The sequence below is a fragment of the Bubalus bubalis genome, chromosome 22 (genome assembly GCF_019923935.1).
Source record: "Bubalus bubalis isolate 160015118507 breed Murrah chromosome 22, NDDB_SH_1, whole genome shotgun sequence".
Classification (NCBI taxonomy): Eukaryota; Metazoa; Chordata; class Mammalia; order Artiodactyla; family Bovidae; genus Bubalus; species Bubalus bubalis.
In genome coordinates this window covers 15,719,634-15,732,610 of record NC_059178.1, presented here as the reverse complement: position 1 = coordinate 15,732,610, position 12,977 = coordinate 15,719,634, and the positions used below count along the sequence as shown (strand labels likewise).

The 12,977-nt window shown below is 44.2% G+C and overlaps 1 protein-coding gene across 2 annotated transcripts in view; it reads right to left on the bottom strand.

Annotated features, from left to right (window-relative positions):
• LOXHD1 (lipoxygenase homology PLAT domains 1) overlaps positions 1 to 12,977 on the bottom strand; it is a 195,615-nt gene that overhangs the window by 170,414 nt on the left and 12,224 nt on the right. For both annotated transcript variants that reach the window (XM_025273259.3, XM_044934547.2), the window contains exons 3-4: positions 11,471 to 11,551; positions 9,001 to 9,185 (exon numbers count right to left, since the gene is read on the bottom strand). In XM_025273259.3, coding sequence (XP_025129044.3) covers positions 9,001 to 9,185; positions 11,471 to 11,551 — 266 coding nt within the window. The remainder of the gene's footprint in view (positions 1 to 9,000; positions 9,186 to 11,470; positions 11,552 to 12,977) is intronic.

Sequence of the window (12,977 nt, the reverse complement as noted above, 5' to 3'; positions counted from 1 at the left end):
GTACAGACTTCAGTTTATCCAGAGTTTGCAGGGAGAGAACAACCCCAGGCAAGGGAGCAGGTAATCCTTTCCAGAGAGGCTGGGGCTTTAGATGCAATGGTGTTTAGGTGGCCTGGAGAAAACTGAAGGAGAAAATAGAAGAGCAATGAAGGGGCAGAGGTGTGGGCTCTAACATTTTCTCTGACTCTGGTATATGTTTCAGTGGGAGATTCAGAATTTTTTGCCTAACCAATTTGAGACAGCAGTCTGGGAGGAAGGAGAACCTCCCACCTTCATCCTGCAGGCAGGCATTGGGGCTCCGGGGAGAGCAGTCCTATTGGGTCCTTGTTGGGGTGGATGGGGTGCAGATTGAACCCTAGAAACTGCTGTACATTATCTGGCTTCCTCCCCAGACTGTGGGAGCAGGTTGGGAGAGGATGTCTCATCCTGTCCCTCAGGCTTCATCCCCCTTTTGCGTGGGTCCCTTGAAACCTTCTCATGATTTATTAGTGCCAGGGAGAACAGCTTTCAGAGCACTTCCTGCCAGACACTAGAGCCAACACAGTCTGAGCAAGCAGGTTGAGAAAGGGGAGCTGCTAGTCTGAGACCAAGAAACAGAGGAGGGGGCTATTCAAGGTCATGGATGCTCTGCTCCACCTTCTTTGCAAATAACAGAACTTCCCTCCTTGGGGTGCTGTGAATTTTAAATAAGATTCTAATTGTAAGGTGTGAGCACATGAAGACACAGGCTGCCGCAGGATTTTGTCCATGGCTAGTAGGTAACACTGTTGGGATTTGAACCTAGAACTCCGTGACTTGAGACTGGAGTTCTGAACCACTGTGCCCTCTTCGTGGATACTTGCACTATGGCAATCTCTGTCCACTAGACTGTGAGCACCTTGTGGGCAGAGACCGTGTCTTTAGCTCGACCTGGAGAATCTAACAGTAGCTCAGAGGGCATCACTGATGGCAGTTGTTAGTTTTCAATGATGATGCTTTGGTTCAAAGCCTGGAAGACTGTACTTAGATCCCAGCCAAGGGCTTTCATCAGTTGTAAATGTCAATGTCTCCTCTGGGTTCTGGGTGTCAAGAGGGTGAGCCATTACAGACAGGATGAAAGAAATCCTCCAGGAAATGAGTCAGGTGTCCATGACAATGAGGCGAGGATGCAAAAAGGCAGATGGCAAGAGGGAAATTTCGCCAAATTTCTGGAGCAGTTTGATAGTCAAGACTGTGTTTCCAGGGATAATCAACACAGATATGCTGAAAAAGTGGCTGCCAACCTTCCCCAGACCCCAGAAGGTGCCAAGACCCCTGACACCCGTTCCAGGAAGGAAATGAACATAGAGATGGCTGCTAACTCCCTGTTCAGGCTGTCTGTATGACTGAGATGCTTAATTAGGAGGTGTGATGTCTGCCTGGATCATTTTGTTGAGATGTGGTGGAGAGCCAGCCAAGACTGGGACACCCACACCTGCTGACTCACACGGGGGATGAGTCAGGAGAATCTGTGAGGTTTCCCCAGCAGTCTTGAAGTCCTGGGCAAGGACTGAGGACTTGGGGTTGAGAGAGACTATTCATATTTTTTTCCAAGTGAATAAAAGCCCTTTGACAGCAAAGTCAGTATGGCATAGTGTCACTGTTAAAAACAGTTAATGAGAATTTAAGGTGCATTAAAAGAAGCTGGATATCAAGGGACCCTGAATAGCCAAAACAATCTTTAAAAAGAAGAATAAAGTTGGAGGTCTACTACATCCTGATTTCAAAACTTCTACAAAATTACAATAATCAAAACGATGTGATACTGACATAAGGATAGACATTTAGACCAACAGAACAGAGAGCCCAGAAACAAACCTTTGTATGTATGGTCAAATGATTTTCAACAAGGGTGCTAAGACTATTCAATGGGGGAAAGCACAGCCTTTTCCACAAACAGTGCTGAAAAAACTGAACATCCACATGCAAAAGAATGAAACTGGACCCTCACCTTTCACCATTTACAAAAGTTAATTCAAAATGAATCGACAACAAAAATGTAAAAGCTAAAGATACAGCATTCTTAGAAGAAAACATGGGACAAAAGCTTCATGACATATGATTTGGCAATGACTTTGGCAATGACACAAAAGCATAAATGACAAAAAGGAAAACTAGATAAATAAGACTTCATAAAATTGAAGAAGTTTGTGCACCAGCAGACACAAACAGTGCAAAAGGCAGCCCATGGAATGGAGAAAATATTTGTAAATCAAGTCCGATTAGGGGTTTATATTCAGAAATATATTCTGGATAGACTCTTACAACTCCACAACAAGAAAACACCCTGATTTTAAAATAAGCAAAGCACTGTTATTTAACATAGTTTTGGAAGTCTGTGGCCATCAGAGAAGAAAAAGAAACAAAAGGAATCCAGGTTGGAAAAGAAGTAGTAAAATTCTCACTGTTTGTAGATGATATCATACTATACATAGAAAAATCCTAAAGATACCAACAGAAAATCCCTAGAGCTAATCAATGAATTTAGTAAAGTTGAAGGATACAAAATTAATACACAGAAATCCCTTGCATTCCTGTATACTAACAATGAAAACTCAGAAATAGAAATTAAGGAAACGATCTTATTCACTATTGCAACAAAATGAATAAAAATACCTAGGAATAAACTTACTTAAGGAGATGAAAGACCTGTATGCAGAAAACTAGAAGACAATGGTCAAAGAAATAAGAAACGACACAAACAGATGGAGAGATATAACATGTTCTTGGATTGCTGCTGCTAAGTTGCTTCAGTCGTGTCTGACTCTGTGGGACCCCATAGACGCCAGCCCACCAGGTTCCTCTGTCCCTGGGATTCTCCAGGCAAGAATACTGGAGTGGGTTGCCATTTCCTTCTCCAATTCTTAGATTGGAAGAATCAATATTGTAAAAATGACTATGCTACCCAAAGTAATTTATAGATTCAATGCAATCCCTATCAAATTACCAATGGCATTTTTTCATAGAACTAGAACAAAAAATTTTACAATTTGTATGGAAACACAAAAGACCCTGACTAGCCAAAGCAATCTTGAGAAAGAAAATGAAGCTAGAGCAATCAACCGTCCTGACTCCAGACTACAAAGCTACAGTCATCAAGACAGTGTGGCATTGGCACAAAAACAGAAATATAGATCAACGGAACAAGATAGAAAGCCCAGAGATAAACCCACATACCTCATCTTATGGGCACCTTATCTTTGACAAAGGAGGTAAGAATATACAATGGAGAAAAGATAGCTTCTTCAATAAGCTGTGCTTAGAAAACTGGACAGCTACATGTAAAAGAATAAAATTAGAACACTTCCTAACACCACACACAAAGATAAACTCAAAATGGATTAAAGACCTAAGTGTAATCCAGAAACTACAAAACTCTTAGAGGAAAACATAGGCAGAATACTCCATGACATAAATCACAAGATCCTTTATGACCCATCTCCTAGAGTAAAGAGAATAAAAATAAAAGTAAACAAGTAGGACCTGATTAAACTTAAAAGCTTTTGCACAGCAAAGGAAACTATAAACAAAGTGAAAAGACAACACCCAGAATGGGAGGAAATAATGGCAAATGAAATAACAAAGGATTAATTTCCAAAATATACAAGTGGCTCATGCAACTCAATATCAGTAAAATAAACAACCCAATCAAAAAGTGGGCAGAAGACCTAAACAGACATTTCTCCAAAGACATATAGATGGCTAATAAACATACGAAAAGATGCTCAACATGCTATTTGTTAGAGAAATACAAATCAAAACTACAATGAGATATCACCTCACAACAGTCAGAATGGGCATCATCAAAAAAAAAAAAAAATCTACAAACAATAAATGCTGAAGAGAGTGTGGAGAAAAGGGAATCCGCTTGCACTGTTGCTGGGAATGTAAATGGATACAGCCACTATGGAAGACAGGTACGGAGATTCCTTAACAAACTATGAATAAAACTACTGAATGATTCAACAATCCCTCTACAGGGTATATACCCTGAGAAAACTATAATTGAAAAAGACACATGTACCCCAATGTTCATTGCAGCACTATTTAAGATAGCTAAGACATGGAAGCAACCTAGATGTCCATCGACAGATGGATGAAGAAGCTGTGGTACATATACACAATGGAATATTACTCAGCCATAAAAAGAAATGCATTTGAGTCAGTTCTAATGAGGTGGATAAACCTAGAGCCTCTTATACAGAGTGAAGTAAGTCAGAAAGAGAAAAACAAATATCATATATTAACATATATATATATATATGGAATCTAGAAAGATGGTACTGATTAACCTATTTGCAGGGCAGCAATGGAGAAACAGACATAGAGAACAGACTTTTGGACACAAGGCGGGGGGAACGAGAGAGCGGGACAAATAGAGAGCGGAGCATGGAGACATATATACTATGATATGTAAAATAGATAGCCAGTGGGAATTTGCTCAGGGAACTCAAACTGGGGCTCTGTGACAACCTAGAGGGGTGGGATGGGGTAGGAGGTAGGAGGGAGTGGAAATATATATACCTAAGGCCGATTCATGTTGATGCATGGCAGAAATCAACACAATATTATCCTTCAATTATCCTTCAATTAAAAATAAACTTTTTAAAAGTTTTTTTTAAAATAGGCAGAACACTTTGATAAAAATCTCAGTAAGATCCTCTTTGACCCACCTCCTAGAGTAATGGAAATATAAACAAATGGGATATAATTAAATTTAAAACTTTTTGCACAGCAAAAGGAACTGTAAACAAGATGAAAATACAACTCTCAGAATGGGAGAAAATAATTGCAAATGAAGCAACTGACAAAGGATTAATCTCTAAAATATGCAAGCAGCTCATGCAGCTCAATATCAGAAAAACAAACAATCCAACCAAAAAAACGAGCAGAAGACCTAAACTGACATTTCTCCATGGAAGAGACACAGAAGGCCAATAAACACATGAAAAGATGCTCAATGTCACTCATTATAAGAGAAATGCAAATGAAAACTACAATGAGCTATCACCTTGCACCAGTCAGAATGGCCTTCATCAAAAAATCCACCAACAGTACTTGCTGGAGAGGATGTGGAGAAAAGGAAATCCTCGTGCATTATTGGTGAGAATGTAAACCGACAGAGCCGCTATAGAGAAACAGTATGGTGATTCCTTAACACACTAGGGCTGAAACTACCATATGACCTAGCAATCCCACTACTGTGATAGAGCCTGAAAAAATAATACAAAAAGACATGTATCCCAATGTTGATTCAGCGCTACTTACAACAGCCAGAACATGGAAGCAACCTCGACGTCCACTGACAGATGAATGGATAAGGAAGTCGTGGTACCTATTTACAATGGGATATACTCAGTCATAAAAAGTAATGAATGTGAGTCAGCTGAACTGAGGTGGATGAACCTAGAGCCTGTTACAATAGAGAGTGAAGTAAGTCAGAAAGAGAAAAACAAGTATCGTATAGTAAAGAATATATATGAAATCTAGAAAAATAGTACTGATGAACCTATTTGCAGGGCAGGAATAGAGATGCAGACCTAGAAAATAGACTTGTGGACACAGCAGGGAAAGGAGAGGGCGGGACAAATTGAGAGAGTAGCACTGAAACGCATATATTACCACTTGTAAAATAGATAGCTATATAGTTGTTGTATAACACGGGAAGCTCAGCCAGGGACTTTGTGACAATCTAGAGGCGTGGGTCGGGGGATGGGAGGGAGGGGATATATGTGTACTTATGGCAGATTCACACTGCTGTACGGCGGAAACCAGCACAACACTGTAAAGCAATTATCCTCCAATTAAAAATAAAATTAAAAATAATTTTTTTAAATGGACAAAAGGGGATGGAGAGAGGGGAACAAAGATAGGGGCATGGATTATACATGGGAAATGTCCCCTTTCTTCTCTCCCCCTCTTTTATACCCTACATCCCATGTTTTTAAATATTTTTACCTGTCAAACTGCATGAATTAAGAAATAATTATCTTCTCCATTTTGGTGATCAAAGACTTCCAAACACCAAATTAATATAATTCCAGGTGAAAATAGAAGAAACTTAACCTTTTGTTTACCCGTGCAGTCCCTTGAATATTTAAGGATCATGTTTTTCATTCTCTCCTCCAGAATCTGGCCTGAAAATACTAAAAAACTCAATGCCCTCCAGCCCATATAAGGACAGAGGGCCCGGTCAGGCAACCGAACTCAGAAGCTTTAAGGAAACACTACCCTGGACCATTCTCATGGAAAGTTGAGGAATCACTGAGTTACATTCATTCTCTCTCAACGGTGATTTTCAGAAGCTCTTCGCCTAACAGCGGAGCACTGGATTTTCATGTGACCAGAGCAGAAGTTGGATCATGAGCTAAAAGGAGGGGAAAGGCCAAGAAAGGGGAAACTTAAGAGAACAGAAAAAGAAAGATGGCAAGCTTGACAATTTGCTAAGGATTGATCCTGATAATGACACTGGATCAAGAGTTAAAGTGCTTTAAGTCTATAGGAGAATTGGGGCAATTCACCTCAAGCAAAAAGAAAGACACAGGGACCATGAGGTAGACAATTTACACACATAAACACACACAATCCAAATGACCAATAAAACATGAAAATATTCAACCCCACCATTAACCAAAGAGAGAACATTGAAAAGCCCTTTTTCCTATCCAATTGGGAAATTAATCAATACTTTCAGCTGTTGGCAGGGACAAGTGGAATGGGTGCCCTTCACAGCTGATGTGACTGTGCACTGACGGGTCCTTTTTAGGACACTTTGGGAATGATCAGCAAAAGTCTTCACCATATGTACTCTATTTGACCTAGAAATTCCACTGAGGAAATGATCTTAGGGAAAGAAGAATTTATCTGTGGCAAGACTTAGATGTACTCTTTGTAATAACAAAAAAGCTAGAGGGGGAAGACAATATAAATATCAACTATAAAGTATCCAGTGAATAAATGATGGTATGTATCTCCCTACACCAAAATGCTGCTGCTGCTGCTGCTAAGTCGCTTCAGTCGTGTCCGACTGTGCGACACCATAGACAGCAGCCCAACAGACTCCCCCGTCCCTGGGATTCTCCAGGCAAGAACACTGGAGTGGGTTGTCATTTCCTTCTCCAATGCATGAAAGTGAAAAGTGAAAGTGAAGTCGCTCAGTCGTGTCCAACTCTTAGCGACCCCAGGAACTGCAGCCTACCAAGCTTCTCCATCCATGGGATTTTCCAGGCAAGAGTACTGGAGTGGGGTGCCATTGCCTTCTCCGCACCAAAATGCTACACAGCCCTTATAAGTAGGGATGTTGCTGCTGCTGCTGCTAAGTTGCTTCAGTCGTGTCCAACTCTGTGCTCCCACCAGGCTCCCCTGAACCTGGGATTCTCCAGGCAAGAACACTGGAGTGGGTTGCCATTTCCTTCTCCAATGTGTGAAAGTGAAAAGTGAAAGTGAAGTTGCTCAGTCGTGTCCAACTCTTCGCGACCCCATGGACTGCAGCCCACCAGGCTCCTCCATCCTTGGGAGTTTCCAGGCAAAAATACTGGAGTGGGTTGCCATTGCCTTCTCCGAGTAGGGATGTTGAGTGACATTTAATGACTTAGAAATAAACATGCTCTAAAACAGGGGATGTTGTACCAGCACATCCTCTCAAACTATATACACTAAAAAGATCAGAAATAAGTGCTCAAAAATGTCACCAGTGATATTTCTCCAGGAATTATAGGTATTCTTTTTTTCATTTTTGTATGTTTGTATTTTCTAAATTTTCTGCAATGATCAAATTTTTATTTTGTAATAAAAGATGGATAGCATATATTTTTAAAAAAAAAAAGAATCAACAAAGTTGCAAGTTATTATGATGAGAACTACACAGGAATAGGGCAAATTTTCAAGGTTGGCTGGGAGCTGGGAGATCATCACTAGAATAACAGATATGTTTACATGCCCAGCTGACTTGCAAGAGCCAGTGGCACTTGGAAACCACGGGGGACATGCTGGATGGAGGAGTGTGTTAGCCTTCTGCTGTTCTACCGAGTGACTGTGGGAAACCCACTTCTCTTTCCTTGGCCACCAAGTTCCTTTTCTCTCTGATGGCCCTTGACTCTATGTAGGCAGGATATAATGATGATGGTACCCACTTGTGAGGTCTCCTTTTTTGGAAATGAGGACATACGTATATCAATGATGGTGGTGGGGGGGTCAGGATTTTAGGAGACAAAGGGGTGATAAAATAGGACAGGGAATATAGATATGTTTTTACACACTTTTTTTTCCTGCCTCCCATTGTTCCTGCAGGGCTAAAATGACGGAACTAATTCTTTGGGCCAGAAATGCATTTGATATAAGTTGCTTCACTTTTCATAAAACCAGAAGGAGTTGGGGAACTCTGGAAGCAGCAAGCTGTGATCCAATGCATCATGCCCTGGCTGGAACTCACCTTCCTCAAGAGTAAGAAGAAAAACCATGGAATAGGAAGCCAGGGAGAGTTGCTTTTGAACTCAGAGGGAACTTTCCATAGGTAGGAGCTGATCATACCTGAGTCGGTAAAGAATCTGCCTGCAATGCAGGAGAACTGGGTTTGATTCCTGGGTCGGGAAGATCCCCTGGAGGAAATGGCAACCCACTCCAGTATTCTTGCCTGGGAAATCCCATGGACAGAGGATCCCAGCGGGCTATAGTCCATAGGGTTGCAAGTGACTTCTTAGGGACTAAACTAACCACCAAGAAAACACAGGGTATGCTCAGGGCTGTGCCTGTTCCTCCACCATGCCTTCAGGGCCTCCTGCATCTTCTGCTTCTGTGAGCCCCCAGAACTTGCTCTTGAAAGGGTCATAAGGAAGTGCTGGGGCCTCACCTGTGCCCTAGTCAACAAAAAGACCCTGGAGGGGTGGCAAGGAGTGATGGGGCCACCCAGAACAAGGCAGAAGCCTGGGCGAGCCCAGCGCAGGCAGGGAGGGACGGCAGGCAAGTCAGCCTCTGGACACTGACCTCGGGGCATGTCCATGGGGTTGAAGCTGGCCAGCAGGTCACGGCACCACTGGCGATCACCCTCCACTTTGCTCAGCCAGTTGTTGCAGTTGAAGTAGTAACGGAGGTGAGGCCGCTTCATGTCGGTCACAATGACACGGTCCAGGTACCAGCTGGCGTTCAAGCCTGTGTTGTCATGCTCGATCCTGGGCCAGAGGCAGACACCCACACCATCACTGGTAAGACAGAGACAGTGCCCCTTCCATACTGAAATCCCACCAATGTTTTCTCAAAACAGAGGTTCAACCGTTCTGATTCTGTTATTTCTTTATCTCTGAGGCTTCAGTTTCCTCATCTGAAAAATGGGGATTCCTTGCAAGGTGGGTGTGCTTATTAATGAATGTGGATTGCTACATTGCCCATAAGGAAATATTGCCTTCCATGGAAAACTGAGGATCACCAAGGCTTGCAGAAGGACTGTCTGGAGCTTTCCCTCTCACCGCGACTCCCAAAACACACTCAGCCACTCAGTCCTACCACCCAGAGGAGCCCGCATGGCCACATAGACTGGTGTTGCCCCATGGAAACATCACATGAGCTTCATGTGCAAGCCAGAAAGGTAATTTAGGTTTTTTAGTAGCCACACTGAAAACAAAGGGGAGGTGAAGTTAATTTTAATAGTATATTTCATTTAATCCCTTTATCATTTCAGTGGGTAACCATGTAAACATTTGTTAATGAGATATCTTACATTCTTTATCTTGCGCTAGTTTTTCAAAGATCTGAAGTGGTTTTGCACCTGGTTTTGCATCTGGTTTGGGCTAGCCATCTTTTAAGTGATCAATACTACATGGGGCCAGGGACTACTGTAGAGATCCAGAATGTTCAAAATCTGGCCCCTATCATCTTCTTCCACTTCCTGTAGTTCTCTCCATCCTTGCCAGTCTAGTTCTCCTCTTTGAGGCCCAGTTTCTTCCCCAGAACTTGATCCTTGGGTGACCTCACTTTGCACCAAGCATCCCATTACAGTGAGGCCTTACATTTGCAGATCTTAACAGGACAATCACAGCTCAAGACAGCACACACCCCAACAGATGGTGTGTGTGTGTGTGTACACTCAGTCACTAAATCGTGTCTGACTCTTTGCGACCCCATGAACTGTAGCCTGCCAGGTTCCCCTCTCCATGGGACTCTCCAGGCAAGAATATTGGACTGGGTTGCCATGCCCTCCTCCAGGGGATCTACCTGACCCAGGGATCAAATCTGTGTCTCCCGTGTCTCCTACATTGGCAGGTGGGTTCTTTACCACTAGTGGGTTCTTTACCACTAGTTCTCACCACCTGGAAAGCCCCTACACATGATATACACATAATGCGTGACTCTGTCTGGCACAGAGCCCAGCACACAGTAGGACTTCAGCTTAGGGGCTGCCTTTCCCACACAATGACACTCTCTTAGCAGCCTTCCCCTGTAAGAGCCCCTTTCCTGGTCATAACCCCCTTCCCTTGACACAACCAGTGCCAGAGCCTATTAAACATCCTTTATTTTCCCAGTAAAAAGAGTTCACAGCCCTATATTTCCCAGTGGGAAGAAGAAAAACAAGGAGTGACTGGAGGCTGCATTTCATTCCTGTCCAGGCCCTCCAGTCTGGGTACAGTCAGACCATAGGTGATCTTGACATGCTGACAGATGGGCATGGACTTGATTGGGGATGGGTAGTAGGTGGAGGCAGAGAAGGCAATGGCAACCCACTCCAGTACTCTTGCCTGGAGAATTCCAGGGATGGGTGAGCCTGGTGAGCTGCCGTCTATGGGGTCACACAGAGTCCAATACTACTGAAGCGACTTAGCAGCAGCAGCAGTAGGTGGAGGGGGGCAAAAAGGGACAATTGAAGCTCTTGCTCAGCAACCAGGCTGGCAGGCTTATCCCTCCCCACACATTCACAAAAATTCCCCCAGAGAACAAAGTCAGCGGAGATCTCTGTCAAAAGGCACCCTGCAATACGGCCTGGCATTGCTAACGCTCCCTGGGTGCTTACTGTGTGCCAGTTATTGTTCTAAACACTGACTCTTGAGTCCTCACTAACCCTGATGGTGCCCTAGGAGCTGGGCACCATTATTACAGATGAGGAAACTGAAGCTTGGAGAGGAAATCTCCCTGAACTTCCACAGCTGGTAAATGGCAGGGCAGAAATTTGAACCAAGGCAATCTGGACGCAGAGTCTGCTAACCACTGTGCTAGGATTTCTCAGAGCTTATTTCCCCCAAGTGTGTGAAAAATTGTCTCAAATTGTCATAACCCAAAGAAGTGAATCTCTAATGGGCAAGCTTACAGCACCATGACTCAGGATGGGAGGGGAAGATGTGGTCACCTTTGGTCACCACTCAGATGACACCAGGAAAGCAGTCAACACCCAAGTGTCAATAATGAAAGCAGTTCCTATTCTGCTTGCCTTCATCTCACCCTGCCCTGTCAGAGGCCAAACTCTCACCTGATTTTGTAGATGAGGCCCACATTGTTGGTTCTTACTCGGAACACATCAACGTTGGCTTTCTCAAAGGCAGATTCACTCCTGCAATGGCGTGCACAGTTAACACAGATCAGCACTTGGTTCAGAGGCCCAGGAGGAGAGCCAAGGGCTGGCAAATCCTACTTCCTCCACCGTCCCACTCCAGGAAGTGCTACTGGCAGTCAATTCCATTCTGAGATTCCTTTCTGACATGGTTTGGAGAGGTGGAAGGCAAGGATGGTTAGTATCCATTCCTTGCTTTCACACCCAGGTTCTCATGGGATCTTTGCTGTGTGTCAGTAAAGCAAGGATGGTGAGCAACATTAGCCCCATTTTACAAACAAGTAAATTGCTAGTCTGGTCCCAGGTTCTGGGACCAGAACCTGGCTGTCCAAAGTCATGATCCAATCATCTGTGGTTGTTCTGGGTTGGGAGAGTGGTGGAGGAAGGAAGGTGTGATAATGCCATGGTGCTCTTGGATCTGCAGGCCTCCTGGCCTCTCTTCCCCACCTGCCTTGCTCTTGCTGAGAGAGTTGCAAAGGCAGCCCCAAGTGGATGCAAACCTTGGGTGGTGGTCCACGGTCCTGCCATTCCAACAAGAGAGGAAACACTCAACCCAAACCAGCAATCAGAGAAGTGGGGGCAGTGAGGGAATGCATATTTGGCATCCCACAGATGGTGCAAACAGAAGCAAGTACACCTGAGATGTTTCTCAATGAGGTGCCCAAACAAGTCCAGACTTGGGAGCATCCTAGCATCCATCAGCTTAGATATGGGAAGGCTGGAGAACCGAGTCCTCCAGGAGTGGAAGCCGGAATCTCATGTGGACATCTGCTCTGTCTTCTGTGTGGGCCAGGACCCCCTCTGCTTGAGTCCAGGCCTGCTCGCAGCTCTTCCTGCCCCCATGGTGAAGGCCTTGCAGGACTGAGAGCCGTGGACCTCCCTCAGTGCTCCCAGCCAGGGCTCTCGGCAGCAGCACGCAGCCCACAGGAAATGAAAACTAAAGAAGACATGCCTTTTTATTGGCCATCACCTGTTTCAAAATAAAAAGGGAGGTGAAGGGCCTTCTCCCCAAGGCAACAAGGCTCAGACTCTCTCAGTAACCAAAGGCTTTTAAGATTCTAGAGACATAGAAGCTGTGGTTCTGCACACAGACCCAGCTGGCAAAAAGTCTGGTCTGGGGAGAAACTGCCTTACAGTGGGCACAGTGTGAGACACGGGGCCTAGGGCCCTCCTAAAGCAGTGCAAAGCTCACAAAATCAGGTGAAAATGTACACTGAGGTCACCTTGTCAGGGAGAAGAGCCCAAGGGGTGTACTCTGGGTGCAGGGCTGGAGGAGGAGAGAGAGGTGGGAACTTTTGGGTTGTGCTGGAGTGAAATGGTTCACCCCCAGGCTGGCAGCTTGAACCTGTTAGAATCTCACCTCCAAGGGTGAATAGCAACACCACCTGCATTCTGTGAACATTGATTCTGGGCATCAGGACTGTGT